Source organism: Hemibagrus wyckioides, linkage group LG11 (assembly GCF_019097595.1).
Source record: "Hemibagrus wyckioides isolate EC202008001 linkage group LG11, SWU_Hwy_1.0, whole genome shotgun sequence".
In the NCBI taxonomy this organism is placed as follows: Eukaryota; Metazoa; Chordata; class Actinopteri; order Siluriformes; family Bagridae; genus Hemibagrus; species Hemibagrus wyckioides.
The window spans coordinates 25,694,550-25,707,079 of NC_080720.1; the positions used below are offsets into that span (position 1 = coordinate 25,694,550).

At 40.3% G+C, this 12,530-nt stretch overlaps 1 protein-coding gene across 7 annotated transcripts in view; it reads left to right on the forward strand.

The window, feature by feature from the left end:
- agap1 (ArfGAP with GTPase domain, ankyrin repeat and PH domain 1) overlaps positions 1-12,530 on the forward strand; it is a 134,644-nt gene that overhangs the window by 107,332 nt on the left and 14,782 nt on the right. For all 7 annotated transcript variants that reach the window (XM_058402731.1, XM_058402732.1, XM_058402729.1 and 4 more), the window contains 3 exons: positions 8,215-8,369; positions 9,611-9,701; positions 9,785-10,007. In XM_058402731.1, the coding sequence (XP_058258714.1) occupies positions 8,215-8,369; positions 9,611-9,701; positions 9,785-10,007 (469 nt within the window). The remainder of the gene's footprint in view (positions 1-8,214; positions 8,370-9,610; positions 9,702-9,784; positions 10,008-12,530) is intronic.

Consider the following 12,530-nt stretch of genomic DNA (forward strand, 5'->3'; position numbering starts at 1 on the left):
CTATATATTATTGTGACTTTTAAGTACGTCACGTCTTTGGTAGATTTTTAAATCCAGCTCTTCAGTTGAGGTGCTGCTGTTCAGGACAGAACATGAAATCGGCTCTGCTTTGGAACTGCTTTTATGCGTGAAAATCACTTTCTAAATGAATCAACTTCAGGTGCATGCTTGCTGAAAAATAAGTCCTAAGGTGGAGCAAATGCTTCATTTGTTCAAGATTGGTGCTGACAACAAGTAGTACATATAGGATGAATAATTTTACATAACGAATTTATGGCTTTTGGAAAACACACACACACACGGTATTCTGAGTGTTCTGCTGGGTAAGTAGAGCAGATGTTGGTGAGTGACAGATGTGCACAGCACTTCCTTCCTTCACCCAAGTTGGAACAGCTGACGGGGGGAAGTGTGCTGAGTAATTACAAGGCACACAAACCTGTTCAAATGCCACCACATGTAGGATTTTATACATTTTGTCTCTCTAAACGACACTGGCTCTGTCATACTGACATTACTGTGTAAATTGCGACTCATCAGTGCTCTGAGATCTGAGCACATCCTGTCCTGCCTGTGTGTTTATGTGCAGGCTAATTCTGTAAGGAGTAAGACATGATACTAATCATCAGCAACATGGTGCTACACCTTAATAAATAAAATATGAATAGGAGCTTGTCATGGTACTGGGAAGCTGAAGTCCTGAAGACTTTGCTGGCTGGAGCACTGACACTAGGGAAATTCTTCCAGTGAGGAAATAATCATCTCACAGAAAATGCATCATACCTACAATTTTTACTTCCTTCTGTTACAGTCCCTCTGTAACTTCCTAAGGATCAGATTGTAGTAGTGCATTAATATAAACCTCTGATGTTCCTTGCAGCCGGACCTTCTCTCAAAGCTGCCATATTAGAACGTTAATCAACTCATTCTGTCCAATCAGAAGCCAGAATTTATCAGAGCTCTGCCCTAATAGCTTTTTCACACATTCAGGATTTATGATTATATCTGAATGCATGTTTTTATTCATACTAGTTTAAATGTATAATCTTGTTTAAAGTTCTAAACACTTCTGTCATTCTGTATGGTTGTGTGTTCGAGAGTGTTAGTGTGTGACTGCGTTGAGATGATCAATGAGTGTGTGTCAGCTCAGAGTGTGTGTGATTAATTGGAGCAGGCTTGTGTGGGTGGCCTCCTCCTTCTGGGAGCACAGGATTAGTGCTTGTTTAAATTGTTCCCAATCGACCTTATTGATCTGTTCCCAAAGGGGGCCAATCTGAAAGCAGTGAAGTGTGTGTGTGTGTGTGCACTCATAGTGTCAGTCTAAAATATCAGTTGAGCTAAGCACATAGAAGTCTAATCTGTCTCTGTTTGGAGATCCACTGAGGATTATCACTATATTTTGGAATCTGTTAGAACGTCCTGTACAGGAAGTAGGACTGGGAAATCAGCTATACGCACTGTTTCTGTTATTGTGCTTCTAAACACACACAAGCACTTTGCTTGCTCATTAACATTTTCTCTCTGGTGCCACCATGTGGACAGACCTAGCTTAACTGTACAAGTAGGATTGGAGGTGTGTATCTGAGGACATCCGACACCTCTGTTTGGAAACGAATAGTGGTGTATATCTCTTTGAGATCTTGATACACAAGCAAGGATTTAATGTTTCAAAGATAAAGTTAAAGATGCTAGTCCATCTTTGACAGACATGAGTCACGTGCATCAGCCACGGGATTCCCTCCAGGTATAACACGGACAGGAATGCTGTGCTGCACGTTAGCGCAAAGTTACGGTTCACGCGCTTCCACTTCCTAATGGAACATGCCTTGACTTAGCATTTAGCACGATGAAGGTGGGGGTTGGGAATTGGTAGAAATGACTTTTGTCTTTTAGAGCCATATCCTGATATGATTTGCCTGCATTTTGGTGTAATATTGAATGGTACAGAGAGGATAAATTGGAAAGAAATGTACACTTTATTTGATTATACTAGTTATAATAGTATGTAGTGATGTTTTAGCAGTTTAAGCTTATTTAAGATCCAGCAGCAGTTATTTAGGATACGTCTCTAACTTTCAGATGCATGCTTGGATTGTATTCTGTTCCAGTCATAAGTTCCGCTATATAAATGTATCTGCCAAGTATGATGTAAATGTAGTATAAATGAACAGCAGTTGAGGCCTTATTGAATTATACGCATAATATTGGGTTGATGAGTTATCATAGCATGAATTTTTCATATCATTCCAAAATATGATGTGTGTCCTTTCCTGTGGCTTGTCTTAGTTTTCTCTGACTCTCCCCGTTTCATTTTGCCTAGAGAGCAATGTGCATGTCTAGGTGCCCACGGCTTTAGGTTGAGCACGGACCTCTCACCACGACCCCATTCATCTGCAGGGCACTTAAGCGAACTATTATAAATAATCCACAGTATTGAAATCTTTTATCAGATGTGTCACTTCCATTATTCAATAAGCGATTAGTAACAGTCTCCCAATTTAGCCATTAAGCACTTGCGTGTGGGGCATGGGACGGCTGTCACGCTGCTGCCGTGGTGAAAGATCAGCCTGTCAGCAACTCTGTTATTCATGAGCTCTGCTGGCCAGGTACTGCACCCCTGCCCCCCCAACACACACATTAAACTGAGCAGTACACACATACACACACATTCAGCTTAGTACTACACAATACACACACAACCGAGTGCTGCTCTCACACACAGTGTTTTATCTAGTACACTCACGCAAACAAGTAATCTTTTTAGCTGACACACACACACAAACGCACACATACTGTGACTGTACAGCCATGTTTGTTCAAATATGTAAGAGCCATGCACATACACTAGTGCATGTTGCCACCCTGATGTCTTTTGGGGAAAAGAAGAATAAATTAATTATCATTAGGCAACATGGCTGTCATGTAATGATGAAATAAACAATTAAGGAAATTAACAAAAACCAACCTCAGCTTTAAGGGGAATGCATTTACAGAACATGCTTACATAAGCAAAATTAGGCTTGTTAGGATTTTATGCTTGAATCAGTAAGTTATTGGACACATATTTCAAAGTACTAGCACCCATTTGTCTCGAATCATAAGTTTCACATTTGTAGCTGTCTGTCTTTAATCACACACACTGCCTATAATGAGAAGTTAAGCAGTGTGAGTTCTCTCTTTAATTCCAGCTCTCCTGATCGCCTATTCTGCCAATAAAACCCCCCTCAAACCCGCTAATCTTTCACCCTGGAAATCAATAAGTCCCAAACTGCCATGTGTCTTGCTGCTGCTTTTAAGTGTGCCAACACAGGGCTGAAGCTGAAGTAACGCACGTGTACTGCTTGGCTGATTACAATCTATCATAGATCATCCACACAGACATAAGTGGCCCTTGTTAAGTAATTACCGCTCACTGGGCGTGCATTTTTCAAACAATTTGTTTGAAATGTTATCCAGGACCAGCAGCGGGGGGCAATGAGAGGTGCATGAAAGCACCTGAGCCCAGTCGAGCACAAGGACAGAGGCAGGCTTTAAAGCCCAGGGTGAGAGATAGAGAGAGAGAACATTCCTGGCCCTTACAGGTGTCCTCTGACTCAAACAAGGGTGAATTGCGACTGCACCATTTAATTAAAGTGTTCTGCAAGTGAGCCAGCGGGAACAAAGAGCACATGTCCCTGCGCTGTCTAATGGTATGGTAAAGTGGACCTAGCCATTGCTCTTGCTCTGTAGCAGGCTGCTAACACGAACCATCTCTGATCCACGAAGCCATTTTAAACCGGCTCTTTAGTCAAGGGAACAAAGCTTTAAGTGTGAATATAGAGAAATCCATTGTTATTGGTAAAAATGTGCTTTGAAAGGTGAGTAAAGTGTGGTACAACTGGACTTGAATGAATCTCTTTCTAGCAGCCGGCATTTTGCTAAAGTACCCCAGTCTATTGTGTGGAAAATAGCTTTTTGCTGGGTGTACAAGTTTTATTCGCACATTTTTTTTTTTTTTTTGACCACACAAAGAGGTTTATTTTTCCACAGCTACTGTTGTGTGACAAATGTCCCTGCTGGCCCAAGGGGAAAGAGAATGCTTGAAGGTAAAGTGGCTACACTCCGGGTCGGCCTCGACACGGCCTGTGAAATGAGGTGTTATTTACAAAAAATATATAAGGGGTGAAGACACACACGGTGGGGGGTATTAGTCGAGCCGAATGAGTTTGTATAGCTCCTAGAGTGCTAATCTGTAGTGCTGTTTTTCTCGGAAAGGGTGTGATGTTATAGGGAAATAATCCATGCTTAGGGAGTGTGAAAATAAGTGCAGCTCTCTAGACATTAGAGACATTCTAGCTCTCTAGAATTAAAAACACGCACTGATTTGCATTGCATGCCACTCAAAATGACCTGGTTTATCTGAAAACTTAGTAGACTCGGTGTTGAATGATGTAATGCCATGGGCGTTGATAAGGTAGAGGTCAAGGCCCCGCCCTTCTTCCGTCCATCTCCTTCCTCTTCCCTTCCCCTCTCCGCCACCCCACTTTTATTTACTTGTTCAATATGAATACATATTTCTTTCCAGATGCGAACAACTTGTGTAATATTTTCCAGGTTATTAATGCTGTAAAAGGGTGCGAATAATATGGGAATTAATGACCTGTGTCACAAAGCAATACTGTGTGCTTTGACATTTCGCTCGGTTAATTTGTGTTTCCAGCCATGTAGGCTCCAAGCTCTGCATCCCCCCACCCTGTTCTGTCTGCAGCCCAGGCATTGTAGCCTCTGTGCAGGCAGCAGTGTACGTCGTGGATAGGGTTTATGGGTAAAGGTTGCTTGTGTCAGTCCACAAATTGTTCTGTGAGTTTGCCCCAAAGCAGAAGTGATGCTCTTATTGTTAGACTGTGTGTGTGTGTCTGTGTGCATGTAATCATCTACAGTGCTACACTTAGGAATAGCAATCACTGTATCTTTAACATGTTAAACTCGTAACTCTTGTCTATGCAAAATAGGCTGGTATAATCTTTTTGGTTTGTGAAAACATTTCAATAAGCCTGGTTCTTTTTAGAAATATGAATACCGCAAGCTTCTGGTGCTGTGGAAATTCTGTAAAGCACACTGAATTGTTCATTGTTAATTAATTAACATTTACTGTTTGTGTGTTAGTAATAAATTCTGGTAAACTGCAGTAGAGGTAGTGGCTTGAATGAATCTTATTTTCCACAGACTTGTACCTGGAAAATGTACCACGCATGTTACAGCAGATTTGAATGACAGTCGGTCACCTCATTTCGCAGGAAACAGGCGGGGAGGGGAGGTATCGCAGCTTAATGCCCTTTCGTTGTGATTTTGAGTTTTATTAATCGCGTGTTACACATGCTTAAGGGAATGGGGGAGGGCATGCTTTAAATTATGTCTCCGTATCTTGCCTTTCTGGATTGTTGGTTTCCATAATTGTCCTATACCCACCCTCTTCCTCCAAAAAGCAAGGCAATTTAATTAGGATGGGAATGTCACGACTGACCCCCAGAGGGCCTGGTGCCTTTGAAGGGTGGACCCAATCTAGTATGGGACGCTCCAGTGATCATGAACCCAGAGAAATGCTTAGAATAGAATTGTTACATTATCAGCTTTCCTTTTTTTCTTTGAGTCTTTGTGTTGCAGCTGAGGTTGACGGGGCATTAAAGGGTTATTTTAACCAAACTGTGAATGAAAGCCTCCTATTTTTGGTAAGTGTCAGGTTATCCTGTTACCAGTGGTTAAACTCTGCCTTTAAGCTCCTTCTAATGGGGTAGTGGTGTTAAATTGGGCATGGTTAGCAGGTGGCTAATTGCCCCTTTGATCAAGAGGATGATATGGATCAAATTGCCACAACTCTCCAGGGTTACTGTGGGGCGAGAAGAAGCGCAAAGCACCGCAAATGTTATAAGGTGATATTCCTGATTTCAGAATGTAAAATGTATTGAAGAATTTGTATGATTTGCAATATGATCTAAAGATTATCTTTGGATTAGCTTTTATAGTGACGATGATGGTCTTGTGGTTCTTTTGGCAGAAGCTTGAAAACAAATCAAAATGCAGTTTTCTGTCCAATAAAATAATCTGCCATATATTCATTAAGAACACAAATATATTTTACTAAAACAATGGTAAGCCTGGCTACTTTAGACTGCCTTGGTGTATATTTGTGTTGTGATGTAAGTAGGAACAGGTTTATTTAATATTAAACATTAGCTTTTATTGCTTTTATAATGATACTAATGGTCTTCCTCAAGTTTTGATCCTTTTAGTAGCCATGTGCAAATTATTTAGAGCATGGGTTCTATCATTGTCTTTAAGGGTTTCAGGGTTTAAACTCTTCTAGCATACGTGGTAGCCTCAGCAGGACCTTGTGTGATAGCATCCCAATTAGCAGAATGATTGACTGAAGAACAGAAACAGAGAGCGAGTTTTCCTGCTGATTGAGCTTGTGAAATTGCCTCTCGGGGAGAAGTGTCTGGGTCCTCTTGGAACCGGGTTTGAATAAAACAGAAAGCTCAAAAATTGTTTGAAGTCTTAGTAGTGGATGAGATAATGATTTCAAATATTCTACAGACTTTGGGATATCATTAACAAATCCTTCAGGAACTGCAGATGTTTTGTGAATTTGAGTGTCTGTTAACCTTTGTGGGATTGTGGGATTGTTCTCTCAATTACTTTTTCTGGTGTTATGTTACAATGGTTGTAAAAAGTTAGTCTCTCGTTTGCTCTTCTCCAGATGCTCCTGACTGGCATGGAGGTGAAACTACTTGTGTGTGCACATGTGTTTGGGTACAGGGATATTGCCTCGCTGATTGCCACTTCATTATGTAATTACCCCCTCCTGAGTAAATTATAAACAGAGAGTGTAAAGTGTGTGATCTCTTGTGCCCTGGAGATCAGGTTTCTGGGGGGTTCCCTTTGAACGTGACGCACAGCAAAGTCTCATCAATGTGAATTCCTTCAGTCAGCCATCTGCGTGCCATTGCCAGCCATGTCCCTCCCTCCTAACCTAGTCAATACCCTTTTGTTCTTAACATTTTCCAAATGTGACCCTCTATGTAGCTAAATAGGCTCCCTATGTCCCTTGGAGCTCAAAGTCCTGACAGACTTTTGAATGTCTTGCTAAGCCCCACTGCACACCCACTCCCCCACCCACATTTTCCTGCCTTATTGACGTGTGATTGGCCCATTAACCTAAACTAGGCCCTAGTTAGTAGATCCATATGTCACCTTGTTGAGAGAACAGTTTGCTGAGGGCTAGTGACTGATTTTTTGACTGATCCGGTCTGTAATTAGAGGGATATTGTAATTGGAACCTCCAGGAAAGTCCTGAAGGTCAGGAAGTCTTACAATGTGTGCGCTATCCAACAGGTGCACTCACAGGACAAGATCTGACCACACATTCTTTTAAGCTCCTTATAAGTTATAGGGTTAAAAGGAATGATTCTATGTATTGTAAATGAGGTGTTCTTTATATGTGCCTGGCTAAACCTGTGTCCATAAAACAATGAGGTTTGATTGTAGAAACTGAATGCACAAATATGGTTTAAATACAGTTATACTTGACCTTATATATGCCTTAAATAATACTAAAGATTGGTATGGATTATGCCACGTGGATACCCTAAAGATTTGTGCTTCCCATTACTAGTTTATGCCTAAGTCTGTGTTTCTTTAATCACTGGATACTGTAGATTTGCTGCTATAATCTTCAAGACTTATCATACTGAAAATCCAAACATGTTTATTAATGTTTTCTACAATTTTGGACGAGTAATGATTCATTATCTTTTTATCTGGTGTCAGCCAGGAGAGGATCAGTTCCTTTTTAAGTCTGGTTTCTCTCAAGGTTTTTCTTCATGTCATTTCTGGAAGATTTTCTTTGCCAGTATCACCTCTAGCTTGCTCATTATGGATCTAAATATGAATCTGGATTTCTATAAAGCTGCTCTGTTGTTAAAAGTGCAATACAAAAAAATGAAATTGAATTGAACTTTGTCCTCCCACCAGCTCATCAATGCAAGTAGAAACTTTCATGGCAAGTGGTAGCTCAGTGCTTAAAACTCTGAGCTAATATACAGAAATATCTGATCCACTGCTTTGAACCATGCCTGTATCCAGAATTGCCCTATAGAAAAGAAATTAAATAATACAATTTTAATAAAAAAGTTTTTGTGTTGTTCTGGATGTTAACTCTTCGAAATCATTGTCTTACAGAGCAAGAGGAGAATTTTGAGTTCATCATCGTGTCATTGACGGGTCAGACATGGCACTTTGAAGCCACTTCATATGAGGAACGTGACGCGTGGGTGCAGGCCATCGAGAGCCAGATCCTGGCCAGTCTGCAGTCCTGTGAGAGCAGCAAGCAGAAGGTAACATCTTATAATGTTAAACATCTTACACGCCTGTTAACGTAGCAGGCTATTATAATGTTAAAAAAAAATGAAACTGAGATAAATGATGCCAGAATATATTTTACCCCCAGTACGAAATTACAAAGTATAAAAATTAAGTGAAACAATCAAACACAAGAAATCATAGTATCATCTGGCAAATACTGATTTTCTCACAGAAAACACATCTAAGCTCGAATAAACCATCCATACACATGTGGCAAAATGTGTTGGTGTGATGAGACCCTTTGCAAAAGGTTTAATGATTCAGCTGCCTTTCCTCAGTCATATTGTATATATATATATATATGTGTGTGTGTGTGTGTGTGTGTGTGTGTATAAAAATATATATATAGTGTGTGTGTATATATAAAAATATTTATAAAAAACTTCAGTTAGTGTTCTGTGTGTAGAAGCAAGGTCAGAGGAAAATGGCCAGATTGGTTGGCCACCTGGTCATTTTCCAGTCTTCAACTACCTAATTTTAAAAATGCTCAAAAGACATACAGCTAGCCTTAATGACACAGGAACTGGAAGAGATTTTCTCAGCCATTGTATGGGAAACAGTCACTGTGCAGACAGACAGACCGAAGTAACACAAACAGTAAACAGAAACGAGGGTTAAACAAAAATGAATCTAGATTAGATTAAAGTAATAAACTAAAATAGTTTAGGCTACAGTAATACACTAAACAGAAAGCATAGAAGTTTGCAAATTGAGTATAATATGAAATAGTGTCTTTGATATTAGGTTGACTGGCGTACAATGATTTCTTTTATCTGCTTAAATAAACATTTGTTGTTCACTCACTATATACACTGCGGCTTAAAAATGTCACCACTGCGGCCACCTAAACTTATCCCCACCACACACAATTACAAATGGCAATTACTTTCCAACTAATATGGCCCCACTCGATTGCCTGATCCCCGCTCCAGCCTCAGTTCTCTACCGGCTTGCTGTGTTTACGCCCCAGGCCACGACTGCCTGATGTTCAGAGTACCTTTTACTGTGCCTCCATTCTATTTATTTCCCTTCTCTTGTTTTTTTTTTTCCCCATTTGTTTTCTTATTTCTTTACTTTATTTTAATGTTGCATTGTTCAGGTCAGTGTATGCCAGTTACAGGTCTTTGATCCTAAAAAATAGTAGTAAAGTCAAGAATGATTTCATAATTAGAGGAAAAACTATAAAAATATGATTGTGTGTGTTGATCCACAGTCACGTCTGACCAGCCAGTCTGAAGCAATTGCACTGCAGTCAGTTAGGAATATGAGAGGAAACTCTCGCTGCGTCGACTGCGAGGCCCAAAGTGAGTTATTCTTTTATAGTCACTGCAAAACATATTCTTCCTAAAAAAAAATACACACTCACTCTTTTTATTTCACCCTGCAGACCCTGACTGGGCCAGCCTGAACCTCGGAGCTCTCATCTGTATCGAGTGTTCGGGTATCCACCGGAATCTCGGCACTCACCTGTCCCGTGTGCGCTCTCTCGACCTGGACGAGTGGCCTCTCGAGCTCATCAAGGTCATGTCTGCCATCGGCAATGACCTCGCCAATACAGTGTGGGAGGCCAACGCACAGGGCCGATTAAAGCTTGCACCTGATGCCAGCAGGTAAGAAAGTTCACACAAAGTGCCCCAAGTTCCTTTAAAACAGCTCTATGGGTGTCTTTCCTCGTCTGGGTGTCTCATCTGCATTGCTTGTCTGCATAAAGCATCAAATATTTTAGATGAACATTTGGAATGAACATTTATTCATGTGGCAGATGCATACAGCTGAGAAGATTGCAACAAGGATCGTGCTGTTATGTCCAGTAATGGTTGTATGCTAGGATAGGATCAGTAGGTCAGACAGGCCATGCATTAAACCTACACTGCTCAACCTTTTTATCCGTGTCACTCAGAACCTTAAATACACCTCTGGAAAAAATATATATCTGTACATTAACACTTGTATATTGCCATATACAATTAAAAATCCCAGCGCTGGAAGTCGATCTAAAAAGCAGCAGTCCGTGACTCCAGGAGGGAAACGCTATAATGTGCAGAGCCTGGGGAGAAGTAATTACTGCTGTCCTTATCTGAGTGGACAATAGCAGATTTGAGCTGGACTATCAGACTCCTTTAAACGTTGCCTTTGAATACTTTGTTAATTAAAGCATTTTAGTATTTGAATGCATTTGAGTATTTATGAGTCTATAATGTTACACTAGGAGAAGGTGAAAACTGTTGCGGCCAGTGCGGTCAGTTCATTTCAGTATTTCAGATACGTTTTAAATTTATTTACCCACAATAATGTGCTGATATTTAGTTAAATTCAATTAAGAGGTACGTAAAAATCCGCCCCTTCTACACACTTAGGCCTTATTTCAAATGGATTTCTATTCACTATTCACAGTATGCTTACAAATAATTATAGACTAATAACGTTGAAGAACCTGTGCGCTCCATGTGTAATCAGATTGCCATGATACTGCCTGTTGAGTATTATCTTTTATATGTGCATTTATTCAGTTATTCAGACCACCTATCCTACATCAATCAAAGGATCAAACTAAAAGTAGTAGATGGGATGAAAGTCTATTTTAGGCCTTCTAAATGTAAGTTTTCTGAAAATTTGTTTATACATAGAACTTTCCCAAACTCCTAACTGCTCTCTTTCCTCTTCTCTCCCTCCCTGTGCTCGTCCCTCTTCCCCTGCATCTTTACCCGTGTAATTATTGGCCAAGGGGGTCCGGCTTCACCAGCCATAATAACAAATTAGAGCTGACTGCCAGCCACGGGATTATCGACTCCCCGTTTCGAGACGACCTCATTACTCACCGGCAGCACCTTTTAATTACTCAGCCCCCTCCGAAAATCTTTCCGTATGGATCCGCCATTTTCGGATGCACAGCGTCAATGCGCTAATGCGTTTATTGTTCCTCTCGTGGCCGTTTATTTATGTACGCAGAGCTCTGTGGCCCTGCACGTGTGAGGGAAAGATTACAGCAGTGGTCGATACTATCTCAATTAACCCGAGCTCTGGAGCCCAGCATGTCAGCCGTTGATCTGTCACTGTCAATAGCATCTATTCTACCGTCTCCTAAGTAGCTCTTGACTAGCCCTTTACTGATCTAACAGACCAAGAGCCTCTTTAAGAAACTTGCCATGCATTTAAAGGCTTCATGTGTAGAGTGTGGAGCATCATAAAATTTCACTTATAAATTTCAGGCATAAATTCCATAGATGTTGTAGATTGTATATATTTATAATATGTCAGGATACTAAAAAAAAAAAACTTATATTGAAATATAAAAATAAGAAATGGTTATATACTGCTATAGATAAGTCAGCACTATTTCCTGGTGAAACCCGCACTTTTGCAGTGGTATTTAAATATACAAGCTAAATGTAAATATTGTGAACCGTGAGACTTCCCTGTTCAGCTAATATGCCATGAGTTGTTTAATACCTGTCCACTCCTATACAAAACACACAGCATATATCATTCAGATCTTGTTTGACTTTGCAAAGATGCTCCCATATCTCTCTCTCTCTCTCTCTCTCTCTCTCCCTCCCCACTCTCACCCCCTTTTCAGTCAGTTTTATTTTTTCTGAGAGTGTTTCCGTTGTCAGTATGTGATAGTGTTTGGCCAGGGTGAAAAGTAGGTCTGTCAGTAGCCCGAGCTGTGTTGCACATAATTTGCTCCCCCGTTGTCACTTTCCCAGGCAGCTGAATTGATTAAACTTGTAGTCGTCCAAATGGATGAGTCTAAATGGATAAAAACGCAAATGAAATCCCTGAGTGTGAGGCTGGGTGAAACAGAGATTAACCCATGTATACATCATTTTCATTTATGAAAATATTATACTTTAGCTTTGTAGTTTTAATTGTAGTTAATGTGATTTGTTATATTTGTGTACAGTTTTTTGCTTTGTAATGCATAGAATTTTCTGTACTAAATATACTCACTCAGACACTTTAATAGGAACAGCCCTGCTCCTTCATGCCCTTATTCCATCACCTAATCATGTGGAAGCAGGTGAAAGCTTCAGTTCAGAACAGGGAAGCAATGTATTTTCTGTGAATTTTTGTGATTGTGGGTTTTTGGTTCAAGCATTTCAGAAACTGCTAATTTCCTTGCATTTTCCTAG